The 17579-nt window shown below is 37.7% G+C and overlaps 1 protein-coding gene across 2 annotated transcripts; it reads left to right on the forward strand.

Annotated features, from left to right (window-relative positions):
* Nucleotides 1–10141: 10141 nt before the first annotated feature.
* LOC148865045 (long-chain-alcohol oxidase FAO2-like) lies at nucleotides 10142–13921 on the forward strand. 2 transcript variants are annotated; one of them, XM_088981745.1, is made up of 3 exons: nucleotides 10142–10769; nucleotides 11178–11450; nucleotides 11991–13921. In XM_088981745.1, the coding sequence occupies exons 1-3, from the start codon at nucleotides 10521–10523 to the stop codon at nucleotides 13740–13742; spliced, it is 2274 nt and encodes a 757-aa protein (XP_088837871.1). In that variant the 5' UTR covers nucleotides 10142–10520; the 3' UTR covers nucleotides 13743–13921. The 2 variants fall into 2 exon arrangements, with proteins under 2 accessions (XP_088837871.1, XP_088837872.1); XM_088981746.1 differs by having other exon boundaries at nucleotides 10726–10852.
* Nucleotides 13922–17579: the final 3658 nt, after the last annotated feature.

Below are 17579 nucleotides of genomic sequence, written 5' to 3' on the forward strand. Positions count from 1 at the left end.
CGCTGTAAAGTGTTGTGGGGCGACCCCTTGTGGGGTGGAGATGTGAGCTCCCGAACATATCAACCAAAAATAAAAATAAAAAAAAAAACTCTCAAATTCCTCATTTGATTTGTTGTGGATTTATTCTTGCCTAACAGATCCCTGCATGGCACTGTGTGTGTGTGTGGAGAGAGAGATATCGTCTTTGTCGGGCAAAGTCGCAAACTCCTAACCCATGTGGAGATATCTTGGCACACAAACTTCATTGAGGCAATTCCATGCCATGTGCCATGTGTGAGATATTGCTTACACACCCAACTAACTCATTTAACTAATATCTACAAGATGTCTTTGTCTAGGGCTGTCAATGGGTTGATTTAGTCTAGTTGTTGCAAAATGAAAACCTAGTAGTTGTGTAACCTAATTATACTTGACATTCCTTTTACCCTTGTATATGGTATTTTTCTCTTGTTTTTTCTTCTGATCAAGTTAAGTTTTTTGTACATTGATCCCTTATAAAATGACAAGTACTATGTATGTATCCAACTAAAAGGTAAAAGGGTAAAGATATAAATCAACATTATATAATCAAATTTAACTTTTATGACTTATACAAAAAGCAAAAAAAATATTAACTTTGTAATAATATACAGATACACATTAGGGACAACGCATACTTAATTTTAATTGAATCAGGGTTAAAAAAAGTAAACCTGCAGTCCCAATACATTTATAATCTGAAAACCCCTAAATAAATAGGGCCATTTGGGTCCATCAGGTGTTGACCCAGGCCATTGACAACCCTATACATATTTGGTCAACATAAGATGGTGCTATCATTCCTATCCAAATACTACTACTGAGTACTGACTACATAATCAATGATGTATGGGGTCATCATGATAAGTCAACCAGAGAACATGTGCACATTGGAATATATATATATATATATATATATATATATATATATATATATATATATATATATATAAATTCATGGGAAGATGTTTTAGCTATACAAATGGATGCCATGCTCTCAGAATGTTTGCATAATTTTTTAAAAATGTTTGTATAATTTTTGTTTTTAAAAACCCTATCCAAATACAAGTACTACTATGTACTGATCATATCATCAATCAATGATGCATGGGGTCATCATGATAAGTCACCCGGAGAACATGGCATCCATCTGCACATTGGGAGTATCTTTTGTACATATGTATTAAATTCATGTGGAGTATCTTTTGTTTTTTGTTTTTTTTTTTGTTTTTTTACTGATAAAAAAAATACTCATGTTGAATACCCCCTCAAATTATTCATTTTTATCAAATTCAAGGACAATGTTATTCTTAATACATCTTATAAGATGAACATACATTTGGTATTGGATCACTGTAATTTCTTATAATCGATATTCTCTTGTTGGGTTGGTATTAATACATCTTATAAGCTTTTTTTTTTTATTTGGTTTCATTTTTATTATTTAGAACTATTAGATTTCGTATTTTTATTATTTAATTAAGCTGAGTTACTATTTTTAATTATTACCAATAGTGAGCTTGTTCTTTGAAGTAGAAGTTAGTTGAATAGGACTCTTTCAAATATTTGTTGTTATTTAATTAATATACTGAAAGACAAAATTATAAATCATTCAGTTCAGCCACTTCAACCATTATCAAATGTTCCCTAAGATGAACATACATCTTATTTCACTATTTGGGTGGGCAAATCAGAAACTAGAAAGAGATACCTAAACATGCATAACTAAAAGAAGAAAAACATCTTAAGCAGTAGATCGGCAAATTAATTATAATTACTTTACTTATACAAGAAAAATCTAGATATTGATACAATTCTGCAAATATTCCATTAAAAATTTAATCTATAATAATAATAATAATAATAATAATAATAATAATAATAATAATAATAATAATAATAATAATAATAATAATAATAATAATATGTGTGGCTGTTAATCATGGGGAGGCAATTACTTAGGCTGTGTTTGGTTGCAGTGTAAATTTATTTGCAGTAATATAAATGCATGGGAGTGCAAATGTAAAAAATGCAAATTTTTGTTTAATTTTGTTTTGGATTTTATTTTATTATGCTTCATGTCTTAATTTACTTCATCTGTATTAAAATCAAACAAAATAAACTAAAATTTGAAATAAAAATAGGTCAGAATTTACACTCAATTCGTTTGCACTGCCACGATTTTACATCAATGCAAATTTATTTGCATTACAACCAAACACATTAGTGAAAGAATAGTATAGGGAGCAAAAGGTTTCACCTGGTATGCATCATTTTCCTCTATCTATCATTCTAAACAGTATTTTTTCATTTGGAATCGTAGTTTGTTTCTTTCTTTTCTTTTAATTAATTTGTTCTTTTTTTTTTAAGTTCCTGTTTGTAAAAGTGAATGAGGCAAAGGTATTATTACTAGTTTGGAAGGTTCTCTTGGGCGTATCTAGCGAATCAATACCCTTTATATATAAATAAATAAATAAATAAATAAAAAAAATATTATATATATATATATATATATATATATATATATATATTGCAACCGGTTTAGAGGGGCCGATTTAGGTCTCCTCCATCCCTTGGACCAGTCAGACCCCTGATACACCCATTGTAGGGGCATATCGGAGGGGTGCCAGAACCATACGTATCAGCCGCTATGGGTCAATACGTGTCGATACTTTGAACCTTGCTTAGAATTATATATAAAACGGTTTCAACTATAAATAGAATCAAACAACAGTTGTATGTCAATTTGTATTTGATCAATTAACCCATTCCTTTTAAAGTAGAAACAACAATGGTACCTGATGAGGTATAATTTGGCACGACCTAGTAAATAAGTCACGTGGGCGCAATCTGCCTGTAGAATGACAACTCAGCAAGAAAAGCCTAGTCAGCAGTATGCGGAGCTCGGCATAAAGTCACTTCGGCATAAGGTCACCTCAGCGTAATACCACCTCGGCAGTTAATCAAGTTCGGGGCCTGGGAACCGAAGTGACACATAATAAATCCTAATAGCTTCCCAGCAAACTTCGAATATTACGGGATCATACCGCATAACAGTAAGCCTTATCTTCTCCCCGTCCGAATTGGGTGGCGTTAATGAGGTTCATTGACTGATGCGTTGCTCCCCGACTAAAGCGGAGATGGATCTCGTCCATTCAGGCCGCAGATCTCGAAATTGTTTCGGGAAACCCGCATAACTCAACTATATAAAGGCATCAATCCCGGTCCAGGTACATGTGATTACTTACATCCAAGCTCTCTAGCACTCAAATTCTAGCTTGCAATCACGACACAATACTGACTTAAGCATCGGAGCGACTTCGTCGAGTTAACTGCCCTGGGTGCTCTAATCCTCTGTCTTGCAGCTTGGTCCAGTTCACTACACAACTAAGTTCCAGATCATCTTCCAACTAGGAGATTTCAGATCACACATCATCAATACCAAACACACTGATTCACCAAATTAACTCAAGAATTTAGATTTTATTTAGAGTAGAAACAGCACTGTCAATTTGTATTTGATTAATTCATTACTTTTAAAGTAGAAACAGCAATGTCAATTTGTATTTGATTAATTCATTACTTTTAAAGTACAAATAGCAATGTTACGCTACATATCCGGACTCACCAAATTATCTCAAGAATTTAGTTTCTGACCTGAGTGAAAGTTTTATTGAAAATTGGACAAAAGTCGTGATCCAAAATGAAGTTTAACCAAAGAAAATGGAAAGCATGCATCATTAAATATTTATTTCCATTAATTAATTATTTTCACCCCTAACATTCTTCTAATTATTATTATTTAATTAGTTTTCCGTTTTACAAAATTTTAATTCTTCATGAATAAACACAGACAAAAGACATTAAAAAACTCGAGAGAAGAAATGCACGGATAAATGGAAAAGAGAAAAGAATGGTGATTCTTTTTAAAGCACCAATGTCCCCAAAAAAAAAAAAGAAAAAGGAGAAAATAAACGCTCATTCAATGTTTTTTCCTGGTAATCGTGAAAATCTTTATTTCGGTTGTGATCTCCCTTTTTTGAATTTTGTACCAATTTTACATGGTATCAGAGCCATTATGAGATTCTGTATTTCGTTCTTCTGTCTAGCTTTCTTGCGATGGAATTGAATCATAATTCACCCTATTTCCTGCATACCTCAGATAATTTAGAAACTTTGTTGGTATCTTGCCTTTTCAATGGAGACAACTACTCGACTTGACAGTGTGTGATGAGAAATTCCTTGAGAGCCAAGAACAAGTATTGCTTTGTTGATGATTCACTACCAAAACCAGATGCAAGGTCACTGCAAGAATCACTTTCATCAAATGCAATTCAATGGTGACTTTGGCATGTGAACTCCATGATAGTGTTGTCTACGTAGACACAACCAGTGAAATATGGAAAGATCTTGAAGAGAGGTTCTTGCAGAAGAATGCACCAATAACCTACCAACTCAAAAAAAAACCTTATAACATCGCAGCAAGGAAATCTTTCGGTAGCAGCCTACTTCACCAAATTGAAAGCCCTATGGGATGAGCTCCAAACACTGATTCATGTACCCAAGTGCACTTGTAGAGTGGCTAAACAATTTGTGACCATGCGAGAAGACAAGAAATTGCATCAGTTTCTCATGAGATTTGGTGATGTCTTCAACAATGTTAGATCCAATATTCTTATATTGGATCATTTTCCAAACATCAATAGGGCATACGCTCCAACAGTCCAGGAAGAGAAACACCTTGCCATTGTCAATACACCGACCAATGTAGATCTTTATGTCGGAGCAGCACTCTTTGCAAATTTTTCCAAGAACCGTTCGGTGTCTAATACCCAGACCATGCCTAAGATGAAATGTGAGCACTGCAAGAAACCTGGGCATACACAAGACCGATGTTTTGAGCTTTCTGGATATCCATTGAACTGAAACAAAGGTAAACACAAGCAAATAGCAAAGGAACAAAAGCTGCATTTGCTTCAGTTAGTACACAGAATATTGAAGCATCTCCCATATAGGGATTAAACCTGGGACAATATAATTGGCTTATGACACTCGTAACAACAAATAACATCACAACCAATGCTTATGGTAAGGTTCTTAATAAATCTCCCCACCAACCTTCTTGGATCTTGGATAGTGGAGTTTTAGATCATATGATCTATGATCTGAAATTCCTTACTATTCATAAAGTGTTGGCCCAACCTAAGCCAGTTCACTTGCCCAATGGAGTGGTTTTGCAAGCTACACATCAAGGGCCGGTTATGCTGACCCCCGATATTACTCTTCATGAGGTTCTCCATATACTTGGTTTCCATTGCAATTTGATCTCCATCAACAAATTAACTGATCAATTGCAATGCACCGCCCTTTTTTGCCAACTACTTGTGTGATTCAGGACCTAGTGTCAAAGAAAGTGATTGGCACAGGTGAAGCATCGAAACGAATCTACCACTTCACTGTTGACGACAATCCATGTTCCTCTGCTTTGGCTGCCCACGGTGAAGTCACTGCTGACATATGGCACAAACGCCTAGGTCATGCTTCTTGGCACTCTCTTTCATTAGTTCCTGGCATCTTCACTCTTTCCGTAGGATTGCCATGTGAAACTAGTCGTCGTGCAAAGCAATCATGCATTTCATTTCCTATAAGTAGCTTTCAAGCAACGGGACTATTTCATCTAGTCCATGTTGACATTTGGGGCGGTTATTCTACTCCTTCTCATAGTGGTGCACAATACTTTCTCACCATAGTGGATGACTTTTCCCTTAGCACTTGGTTGTATTTGATGCACAGTAAAACTCAAGTTCTTTATTATCTTTCTCAGTTCTACAATATGGTCAAAACACAGGTTTGATGTTCTGTATGAGTCACGTGGACAGATAATGGATTGGAGTTTTTTTCATATCCCATGAAGAGCTTTTTGTTACAACAAGGAATTGTTCATCAACATTCTTGCGTTGATACACCGCAACAAAATGGTGTGGTCGAGCGCAAGCACATACACTTGCTTGAGATAGCCCGAGCACTTTGCTTTTAGGCAGGATATCCTCTTTCCTTTTGGGGAGTGTGTAACCATAACAGAATATTTGATCAATTATCTTCCAACTCAAGTACTCGGTGGGAAGACTCATTTCCAATTGTTGTTTAATCGACCACCGCCATACAATCATATTCGCGTATTTAGCTGCCTGGTCTATGACAAAAATGACAGTTGTACTCGTGACAAGTTTACTGTTTGAGCAATTAGAGGAGCGTTTGTTAGATATCCATTTGGGCAAAAGGCTTACAAAATCTTTGATCTGGATTCCCGGCAAATCTTCACCTGACATGATGTTGTCTTCTATGAAAATCATTTCCCTTTCATGCTGAATGAGTCAACACATGTCACAAATCAGGGGCTGGTTATACCATCACCCACTTCTGACAACATTGATTGCCTTCTACATGGTGAGCAAACCATTCAGCCCATCCCGACTCAGACTAACTCAGTCCAGCCTGATCTAGTTTGCCCTAACCAATGTAACTCCAGCATAACTAACATAACTCAACCTCATCGACAACGAAAAACTCTGGAATAGTTAAGGGATTATGATTGTTAGTTCTTTGGATACTCAACTAACTTTCTTCAACATGCGGACACCCTAACTGAACCATGTACATACAATCAAGCAGTTCTTGATCCACGGTGGCAGAAAGCTATGGAAGATGAACTTTCAGCATTAAAACAAAATAACACATGGACTCTCGTTGAACTTCCGTTAGGAAAATGAGTCATTGGTGTATGATGGGTGTACAAAATTAAGTATCGAGTTGATGGAATAGTTGAACGTTATAAGGTGAGACTTGTGGCTAAGGGGTACACTCAGGTCGAGGGCTTGGACTTCCATGACACATACACACCGGTGGCCAAACTAGTTACAGTCAAGTGCCTTTTGTCAGTTGCTGCCATTCGAGGATGGACTCTTCACCAGCTCAATGCTAACAATGCTTTTCTGAATGGAGATCTCCATGACGAAGTCTACATGGAAATTCCACCAGGAATGGAGATCTCCATGACGAAGTCTACATGGAAATTCTACCAGGACTTTCTAATCCTGGTGACAACCGAGTGTGTAAACTAAACAAATCCCTTTATGGTCTATGGCAAGCCTCTCGACAGTGGTTTAAGAAATTTTAGACACCCTCAAGCAATAGGGCCTCACTCAGTCATTAAATGACTACTTACTTTTCTTCTCCTCCAATTCAGGTTCATACATTGTCATCCTTATTTACGTCGATGATTTGGTCATCACTGGCAGCAATCTTGATCAAATTAATGATCTAAAACAATACCTAAGCAAGTTTTTCCGTCTCAAAGATTCGGAACCACTCACTTATTTCTTGGGGATTTAGGTTCATCACTCTTCATCTGAGATTTTTTTTATAGCAATGAAAGTACCTACTTGACATACCACATGAAGCCGACATGACTAGTTGTCACCTAGCATCATTTTCAATGGAACAACAACTACGGTTTGATGAACAAACTCCCTTCCAGACCCTAGTCATTTCCATCATCTCATTGGCCGACTAGTGTATTTAACCATTACACGACTAAAGCTTTGTTACTCTATTCACGCCCTCAATCAACATATGCAACACCCAACTGAAGATCACATGACTACAGCCTTATGCATCCTCAGATATCTCTCTACCTTTCTAGACAAAGGCCATTTCTTACCTTCATCAAATGACTTTAGTGTTCAAGACTATTGTGATGCTGACTGGGGTAGTTGCAATTGTCTAATCTCCCAACGATCCACAATGGGTGTGATCTTTGTCGATAATTCACCTGTATCTTGGAAGACAAAGAAACAAAACACTGTAGCCTGCTCATCCACCGAGGCAGAATATCATGCAATGGCCTCTACCACCACAGAATTGCTCTGGCTCAAACACCTCCTCGTAGATCTCAACATTTCTATCACTCAGCCTTTATTGCTTCATTGCGATAATCAAGTGGCCCTTCATATAGCAACAAATCTAGTTTTTTCACGAACAGACGAAGCATATAGAAATTGATTGTCACTTCCTACATGAGCATGTTTAAGCCAAGACAATCAAGACCTCTCACCTTCCAACAGAGGAACAACCAGCTGACTCGTTCACCAAAGCCTTAGGAGCTGATAGATTTCATTATCTACTTGGCAAGTTGGGTATTCGTTCCCTTCATGCCCAACTTGATGGGAGGTGTTAACAAAACAGGATTCTGTTGTGAAATTTCCAGAAAGCCAGACTAGCAACCCGAAGACGTCCACCACATGATATTTGTATTCGACGAGTCAATCATCTAATGAGACAATTCTCAATTCATTTGTTTTTGTCGTGATCTCCCTCTTTTGAATTTTGTACCAATTGTACAATATCTCAATTGATCAATCAGCTACAAAATAGTTCGACTCCACAGTGACAATCCTGATACCTTTATACATCACTATTTTGATTTTTGAGAGCTTAAAAAATAGCCAACACTTCGGCTACAAGATGGGATGTAGATGTGCAAGAGCCACAACTGGCCCACCGATAATACCTTAAGTCCCTACTCCTTGGCCAAAAAACTTGAAAAATGCCTTATTTTGATATACAAAACCACCATTATTAGTATTCAACTTCAAGGAGCCAGTTCTAGGTGGAGTCCAAAAAAGCCAAGGTCGAGGTGATTGTACCCACATCAATCTATATAAATATATTAAGCTGAAATGTGTACGTAAGAAGGCCTGAGGATGAGGGAAATGGAATCTAACAGTATTTTTTGCATTTTTTCATAGAAATTACAAGAATGCCACTCTCTCCTACCAATTCTCCCTCTCTCTTGCTTTTTTCCTTTCAAATTACAAGAGTGTCACACTCTCTCTCTCTCTCCTTATAAATTACAAGAATGTCACTCTCTCTCCAATTGAGGGAGACCTCAGCTCAGCATCTCGGCTACTAGGGGACCTGCAATAAAAGGTAGTCGAGTTTGAACTTCTGAGCTCAAGCTCAAATCTTTAATTCAAATCGAGCTCGAGCTAGACAACACCTCAACCACTGAGGGAGACCTCGCCTCGGCACCTCGGTCATTGAGGGAGATCTCGGCTCAGCACCTTGACAACTAAGTGAGACCTTAGCTCGGCACCTTGTCAACTAAGGGAAACCTTAGCTTGAGACCTCGCCTGCTAGGGAAACTTCAACTCGACACTTTAGCAGCTGAGGGAGACCACAATTTGGCACCTCGACAATTAAGGAAGACCTCAGCTTGGCAACTTGGTTGCTTAAGAGACCTACAATCAAAGGTAATCGAATTCGAAATTTTGACTTTTTTACTTGATCTAAGCTCAAATTTCTAATTCGAATTAAGCTCGAGCCCGATAATTTATGAGCGAACCCCTGTAGGGCCTCCTCCGCTAGTATTGATATTAAGAACCAATGTTCTTAAATGTTAGAACCTACAAAACCTATCTTTCCCTATTCCAAACAAATGGTCTATAGGTTTACATGATATCATATATACATGGTATGGATCTCTCCATTATCTAAATATTTTATTTATTTGCATTTGTATGCATAGGTATTTAATTCTTTTATTCCTATTGTTTCTACATTTCCTTTTCCTTCCTTCGTGGACTTCATTCATAGACTTATATGTGGCAAATTGTTGACATGACTCCTACCTGCCCCATTTCAAGACGTTTCCAACTTAGCCACCACAGGCCCCGTCTCAATCTTCCAATTAAATAAGCAAACCACCCATATGATCCATCCCATCCCTCCAACATGATCCAACCCGGGTTCTAGGCTGTGGTATCGGATCTGGACACTTACAGCCACGACCCGGGAATGTACCAGAAATCCCTCTGAGATCTAAACGGGTCAGTTAATTTTTTCCTTGAGAACTAAGAAGACCCGTATGGAGGAAAGCAGCGAAGAAAAGAAAGAAGGAAACATATTTGCTATTTCATCACTCCATCTAATAAAATCATCCAAGCAAAGCAATAAATATGTATAACCGTAAAAAGGGACAGAAGTCATGAGCGGGTTGTTGGGTTTCCCTCTTACATTGAATGCTGACCGACGCTCAACTAAAAGAGTCCTGATGATCTCCTACGCTTTGTGTTATGTGTTAAATTGTACACAAACCAATGAGAATTCAACAAAATTCAGGGGGTGGGTTTGATTATTCTATCATAACCACCCACTCTCACTTCTGATAGTCTTTGATCAATCAAAACCACCCCTGAATTTTGAATGAATTCTCATCGGTTTGTTTCTGTACAATTTAACACAAAGCTGTAAGTTTTAGTAAATCCGGACTCCAACTAAAACTGGGTCTCTCTCCCTCCCTTTCCTTTTATTCGTGTTCCACGTAGAGATGTCTGAAGTCTATATATATACATCCAGAATCTACCCAGAAGAGACAACATTGAGAAAAGGAATGTAAGCAGCATATACATACAGAGAATATAGAGAAGAGTACAAAGAAGAGAATGGACGGGGAACAGCAGACAATGAAGAGAAGAGAGTGTCATCCTCTACTCAGAGGAGGAAGGAGACAAGGCAGCTACAGTCATGGGTTTTCTTTATCTGAGATGCAAGTAGTCACTGCCATCTGTGAGGCTCTCATACCGCCTATCCCACTAGGTTCTCTCCATGTCAACGGCAAAGAAAGCCCACCCAGCAAAAGTATTCAGTCCTTCTACCTTGCTTCTGGCTCTCAGAAGCCTATCCCTGATGAGGTGACGGTTGTTGAACTTATGGGTCTCTCTATTTTCTCTTTGCTTGGTTCATTACTGGAAGTGATTACTGATAAGCTTCTTTTGTGAGTTTTCTTCATATTATTTTGCCTGATAAAAGTTGGGTTTTGATTGTTGAAAAGCGTTTGGTTCTTAGTTTTGCGGGTCTTCTTAGTGATTTGCAATTCCAACTTAAATGGATTAACTAACCAATTAATTAAACCACGCTCTCTGGGCTGGTGCCTGGTGGGTTCTTATTAATAGACTGCACTGCTATAACAATCTGCTTTAAATGTTATCTGTTCTTTCCTTCTTAATTTTTCTGTAATTCTTCTTATTTTATATTTTTAAATAGATATTATATTGACTTTTGCAGTGTTCCAGTTCTGAAATATTACTTGGTGATTACAGGTTGCAGAGCTTATGGTCACGAAGGCATTATGGCATGGCGTTCTCGTAGTGCGACTGCTTCTGTGGATGCTCTCAACCAGATTGGGAACACTACTGATTTGTGGTACTCTAAGCTTTGGTTCCCGATGGCCATTCCTTTGCAAGTTCTCAGAATTATCCTTGGAGAAAAGAGAAGAGGTTCTGAAGAAATGGTCAAGGGCGAGGTATCAGATACACCTGAGACTAATGTTTGCCATATTCAAAATCTTCTGTTGCTTCGCATTTTTCAGCCTGGTAAAGCTCCTCACCATTAAATCTTTCTCTTCCATCCAAAATTTCTTTGCTATTTCCAGTTATGTTGAGTCTTGTTCTCAGAGAAGTATAGAGATTGTTCATTCAGTTTCTTTTATTTTTTTATTATTATTGGACTGGTTCAGGCTTTTGGAGGTGACCCAGAAATCCAGTAAAATAAATGCCCCATTTGAATTTCAAAAGATGATTTAGATCACGTTTCTTTCTTTCTATGTTTATTTAATTATTTATTTATTCCTTCACCCTTAGAAAATGTTTTATTTTTCCTAGAAAAGCTGTAGATGTATCAGTTTTTCTACAAAACCTGTAGGTTTTTTTCAAAGCCCTGAAAAAGACTCAGATCTCTCTCTCTCTCTAAAAACAAATCAAATGCATACATGTGCAAATTTATTTTAAAACTTATAACTAGGAGCAATGTAAATGGATGTTGAACTGGCAGATCCTTTTATTTATTTTTGGTGCTATAGAGAGTGAATCTCATGGTCTCAAAAGTTGATTCCGTTTGTTCCCTTTCTGTACCAGACTGATGAAAATTCAACAAACCCAGCATGGGATGCGATTGGGTATCATGTAGACACATATGAGAGCTCACACAAAACAGACAAGAAGAGGCCCCTCCAGAAAGGAATCATAGAAACAATTAATGAATCTGATTCAACTCTTGTCCAATCCCTCACCCAAAAAGGCTTCAAAGTCACTGAAGATCCAAAGAGGAACCTCCACAAAATTGAGTGTGATGTTGTGGTGGTTGGCTCTGGTTGTGGTGGGGGAGTAGCAGCTTCAGTCCTTGCAAGTTCTGGACAAAAAGTCATTGTCCTTGAGAAAGGCAATTACTTCACCCCTGATGATTATTCTTCTGTGGAGGGCCCCTCCTTGAACCAACTATACGAATCAGGAGGATTGCTATCAACTATTGATGGGAAAGTGATGATAATGGCTGGATCTACAGTCGGTGGTGGTTCTGCTGTGAACTGGTCTGCATCCATCAAAACACCCAGTTCTGTGCTCAGGGAGTGGTTTGTTGGTCACAAGATTCCACTTTTTGGTAGCTCTGATTATCTCTCTGCCATGGATGTTGTGCTCAAAAGGAATGGTGTCACAGAAAACTGTGTCAAGGAAGGACTACAGAATCAAGTCCTTCGAAAAGGGTGTGAAAATCTCGGTCTGAAAGTTGAGTCTGTGCCACGGAATTCCTCGGAGAACCATTACTGTGGATCTTGTGGTTTTGGTTGTAGGAGAGGAGATAAACGAGGGACTGATACTACTTGGCTGGTAGATGCTGTAGATCATGGTGCTGTGATCTTAACAGGATGCTTAGCCAAGAGGTTCATGTTGGAAAAGAATAACCATGGTAGAACTAAAAAGAAGAAATGCTTGGGAGTGATGGCAAGAACTTACAGTAAGAATATCACAAAGGAATTGCAAATTGAGGCAAAGGTAACAATCTCAGCATGTGGGTCTCTCTTGACACCTCCTTTAATGATATCTAGTGGGTTGAAAAATCCAAACATTGGCAAGAACCTGCATCTCCATCCTGTTACAATGGCATGGGGATATTTCCCCGAGTCGATGCCAGAGCTTAAAGGGAAAGCATTTGAGGGGGGAATAATCACATCAATACATAAGGTGGTCACAGAAAAATCTGATGTTCAGGCCATCATTGAAACTCCTGCACTTGGGCCTGCTGCATTTGGCTCATTGGTCCCTTGGGTGTCAGGGCTTGATATGAAGAAGAGGATGGTAAAATATGCAAGGACTGCTCACTTGTTTGCACTGATCAGGGATCAGGGTTCAGGAGAAGTGAAATCCTGGGGAATGATAACATATGAATTTAGCAAGTCAGACAAGGAGAACCTTAAGGCAGGATTGCGGCAAGCCTTGAGGATTTTGATTGCAGCAGGAGCTGTTGAAGTGGGCACTCATCGAAATGATGGGCAGAGAATAAAATGCAAAGGGATTAAGGAGGAAGATTTGGAGGAATTCTTGGAAACAGTTACTACAGCAGGAGGTATTCTGTCAGGGGAAGAGAACTGGACCTTATATTCCTCTGCTCATCAGATGGGGAGTTGTAGGATGAGTTCTACTGAGAAAGAAGGTGCAGTTGATGAGAATGGAGAAAGTTGGGAAGCAGAAGGCCTATATGTATGTGATGGAAGTGTTTTGCCGAATGCAGTTGGGGTTAATCCCATGATCACAATCCAGTCCATTGCTTACTGCCTGTCAAAGAAGATTGCTAAATCATTGAACAAGGACAAATTCTCTGAGGGCACATAATCTCCACTGTTTTCTATCTGTTACTTCCAATATATATCTTTTATATATAAAAACCTTTGGTTGTCATTACTTACTAGTACAAATGTAATTGAAAAATTAAGAGGTCATATGATTCATGCTGATTGCTTTGCTTATTGATGCAATGTGATGTTCTATAGAAATGTGAACATAATTTTCAACTTTCAAGTCTAGGGGGCTTGTATCCCAGAAATGGAATGAATTTCCCTCTTCAGCCGATGCAAGAAAAGATAACCTTTAAAAAAAGTAACTTTCCTTGGCTTGCTTCACAAAAGAAACCAAAATTGAGGAAAAGTTAAAATAAAAACTGGGAGGTAAATTTTCCTTTTTCATCTCCTTTATTTTCTCAAAAGAGAAATAGAAAGTAGAAGAAAACAGTGTAAAGTTAGACAAAGCAAAATTGGCCACTCGCTCCTTAAAGAAAATCTTCATATTATTTTGTTGTCTTTATCTATTTTCTCTATTCTTTTCCTCCATTTTCTTCAAAATCGAATGTAGTAACTAACTACAGACTAATGACTGCCTACCTAATTAGTTGTAAAATGGAATTGAGTTTAGTGTGAATAAATTGGCCCGGTTCTCACATTATTCTTGGAATTAAAATGGCACCAGAGGAGAGCAGGAGAGAGGGGTGATTTCATAACCTTCATTTGTTGATTCTTCAACTTCAACTCTGAGGGAATTTAATTGGAAAAAGAAGCACCCCCCTCCCCCCAACTTGAAAATATCACTTGAAGATTGAAAGGAAAGGCCATAGAATACCAATAAAAATTCCAGGTACTACAAGGAGAAAACGACATGCTGAGATAAAAATAAAAAGAGAGAGAGAGATGTGAGTTTGTCCAAAGTTAGGTGCTTAAAGTGCTAAGATAATACTAAATAAAGAGCAAAGAAAAGGAAAGTTTGGGTATTTAGTTTAAAACAAAACGTCTACTGTCAACCTGAACTGGTTTTCTTAGCAAAGGTCGATATCGACTGAAAGAGTCAAAGTCGTATTTTCTTCAAAAAAAAAATCCAACATTTTCATTTTAAAAGTTCTCTGGTTTATCTTTATGGTTGTAAGTCTGTAAAATGCATTTGTAGATGACTCGACTAAAATATTTGTGAAAAGATGAATCGAAAATACTTCTGGTATATCTTTTTTGATTCCCTGTTCCTCTATTCACCCTCTGTCCATGAATCGAAATTCAGCCCAGTAACACCGCCAGCTACAAATCAATGGGTAACTGGGTAAGATTACATCAATCGAAAGAAAAAAGGGTGTCCAGCCAAAATGGGCCGAAAGTAAAGTTGAACATGATGATCTCATACCATGTTTCACGCTGCACTCTTTTGAATCGTGGAAGAATGTTTGAATAATCACCAAAAAAGAGTTCGTTCATTAAATAATCAGCTATAAGTTAAAGGTTCCAGTAATTATGTTGACCTTTGTGTAGACAATCTTTGTAGTGAGAAGGACTAAAATAAAATAAAATTCTAGTGGGAAAAAAAGGTTGGGCTGTCAACATGGCTCTCCATGCCATGGTTCAAAGTATCAACATGCGCAATCAAGCAGTTCAAAGGGCCTTTGTCTGGTATTTCAACAATAAACATGTTATGGGGGTTTAGATATGAAAGAAATCCCTAAATTCCTGTAATATAGGATTTTAGTGGGTTATGTATTTGGAACCTTGCTTTGCGTATATATCAACTCATATACTCCTTGGGAAAATTTTGGCTAAGTTCAGTCCATAGGACTTCATTTGTGCAGACATGATAGTATATGAAATTCATGTAACAATGATACTGTCAAAGGGGTGATTGTATGGACTAATGTATCATGTGGATAGAGCTCTGTAGAGAGCAGAGGCTGTCGAACGTGGACAGCCAAGGTTCTCTCAAATTCTTTGTACCAGTTGCTGGGTGAACTAATGTGTCAATGTTATGCTGAAAAGACCCTGTTGGCATAACCCAGGTTATTGATATCGAATGTGGACAGTCAAAGTTCTATTAAATTCATTGTAACAGTTGCTGGGTGAACTAATGTGTCACTGTGAATGTCATGCTGGAAAAAACCCTGTTGGCACAACCTAGGCCATTGATGTTTAACACGGATCTACCCACAAGAACCCTCCCTACCCACACATCACTACAGTTGCACATTGAGAACATCTCTCATGTTTATATGTTACGGTTCTGGGATCTGGATTTGTTGATGCTGAACTTAGATGACAAAAGTTTTCAGGCAGGAAGATCCCTTTAATGCTTAAACCAAGTTAATTGAAACAGGATGCATGATCTAAGATTGGTTTACCCGGTTGGATGAAGAAGCTTCTAACCCATTTAGGACAAGTATTATACTTATTTAGCTTATTGATTGTGACAAAGAAGGGTACATTAATTGTATAGACTGAAAGCTCAGCTCAGCCCCATTTACTATAACTTATAAGACATCCCTACCCACTTGAGGCAAGCAGTTATTAAAAGAGGTCATGTGTCCATATTCAACGCCTAAGGCCTGGTAAGGATATTAAAATGTACCTAACAAAAAAATCAAGAAGGCAGTGGCCATTTTCTGGCCAAGTGAAGTCATGAGAATGACATTCCAGCTCTATGTACTTGGAGTTTGGAGGCAGAAGTAAATCAGCCACCGACCTGAAAGGAACATTCATTATGATCTCTTTTATTACCTTCCAACTAACCTGGTCAGCGGATCCTTAAAGGTCTCAGCCATCAAAAATTAACTTTTTCATTCTAATCATTATTTTTCTCTCAAAAACCAGAAACATAGTTTTACTTGCTTTGGGTTTCGAGCAAGGTTCCAGGGATCCAGACATATTGGTGTGTATCATACATTACAATACATAATTATATATTGATTTTAATACTACCAATTAGGACATCTAAGCCACTTTTAAAGGTTAATTAATACCCTTCTTAGCGATGCCCTGACTCAATTATTGAAATTTAATAATAATAATAATAATAATAATGGTAAAATACTAAAACCTCCCCTCTATTTCTTGACAAAATTAATTAATACCTCCCTTTCATCAATTATCAAGACGGAAAGCGTTAAAGAGAATATCATTTTTTCAAAATGTTTATTTTGCCCTTCATTTTTTCAAAATACCTATTTTACCCTTTCTAAACATTGTTCATCTTCTTCTGCGTTGGAACCCAGAAGCAGAAGTAGAGGCAGCGGTGGGTCAGAGAGAACATTCAAACTGTAATACAGGGATTGAAACCGTGTATTTTACTATTAATTAAACAAAGGTTAAGAATATTTTATTTTATTACTTTTTATGAGAAATCGAGAACAGTTTTCTTGAAGGAAGAGGAACAATTGTCAAGAATAGATTTTCCTTTGGTACCCAAAGAACTGTTCATTTATTTATTGAATTTAAAATTCATAATATTCACGACCGCCCAGAACCCCCCAACGACCTTTCGAATGCCCAGAAGGCACAGTTGAGGATCCCCTTCAGGAGATTGAGATCCAGGAAGCCCAAGTCTAAACTGTGTGGCTTTCAGATACAGACTGTTTTTAGCCATTCTGGCAGCTACCATCAATAGAGTGCGATGAAACAACTGAGACATTGCTGTCCCTCCCCAACACCGAGCAGTGGTAGAGACATTAGGTTTCCGGAACTAAAAAGTTTTCCTCCCAAGCTGCTGGCATTCAAACCATCCTTTAGATAAAACTTAAAATTCTCATAAAAGTTGAAGAAAGCCAAAAATTTAATCATTTCAAAGCTGAAAATGAGACTTAACATCAAGTCGAATAATTAGATACTACGACTGCGGAGGACGATAAAAACCAATCACAGATGCTGACAT

Source organism: Nelumbo lutea, chromosome 3, assembly GCF_056320005.1.
Source record: "Nelumbo lutea isolate HS-2025 chromosome 3, American lotus-T2T, whole genome shotgun sequence".
NCBI classification, from domain to species: domain Eukaryota; kingdom Viridiplantae; phylum Streptophyta; class Magnoliopsida; order Proteales; family Nelumbonaceae; genus Nelumbo; species Nelumbo lutea.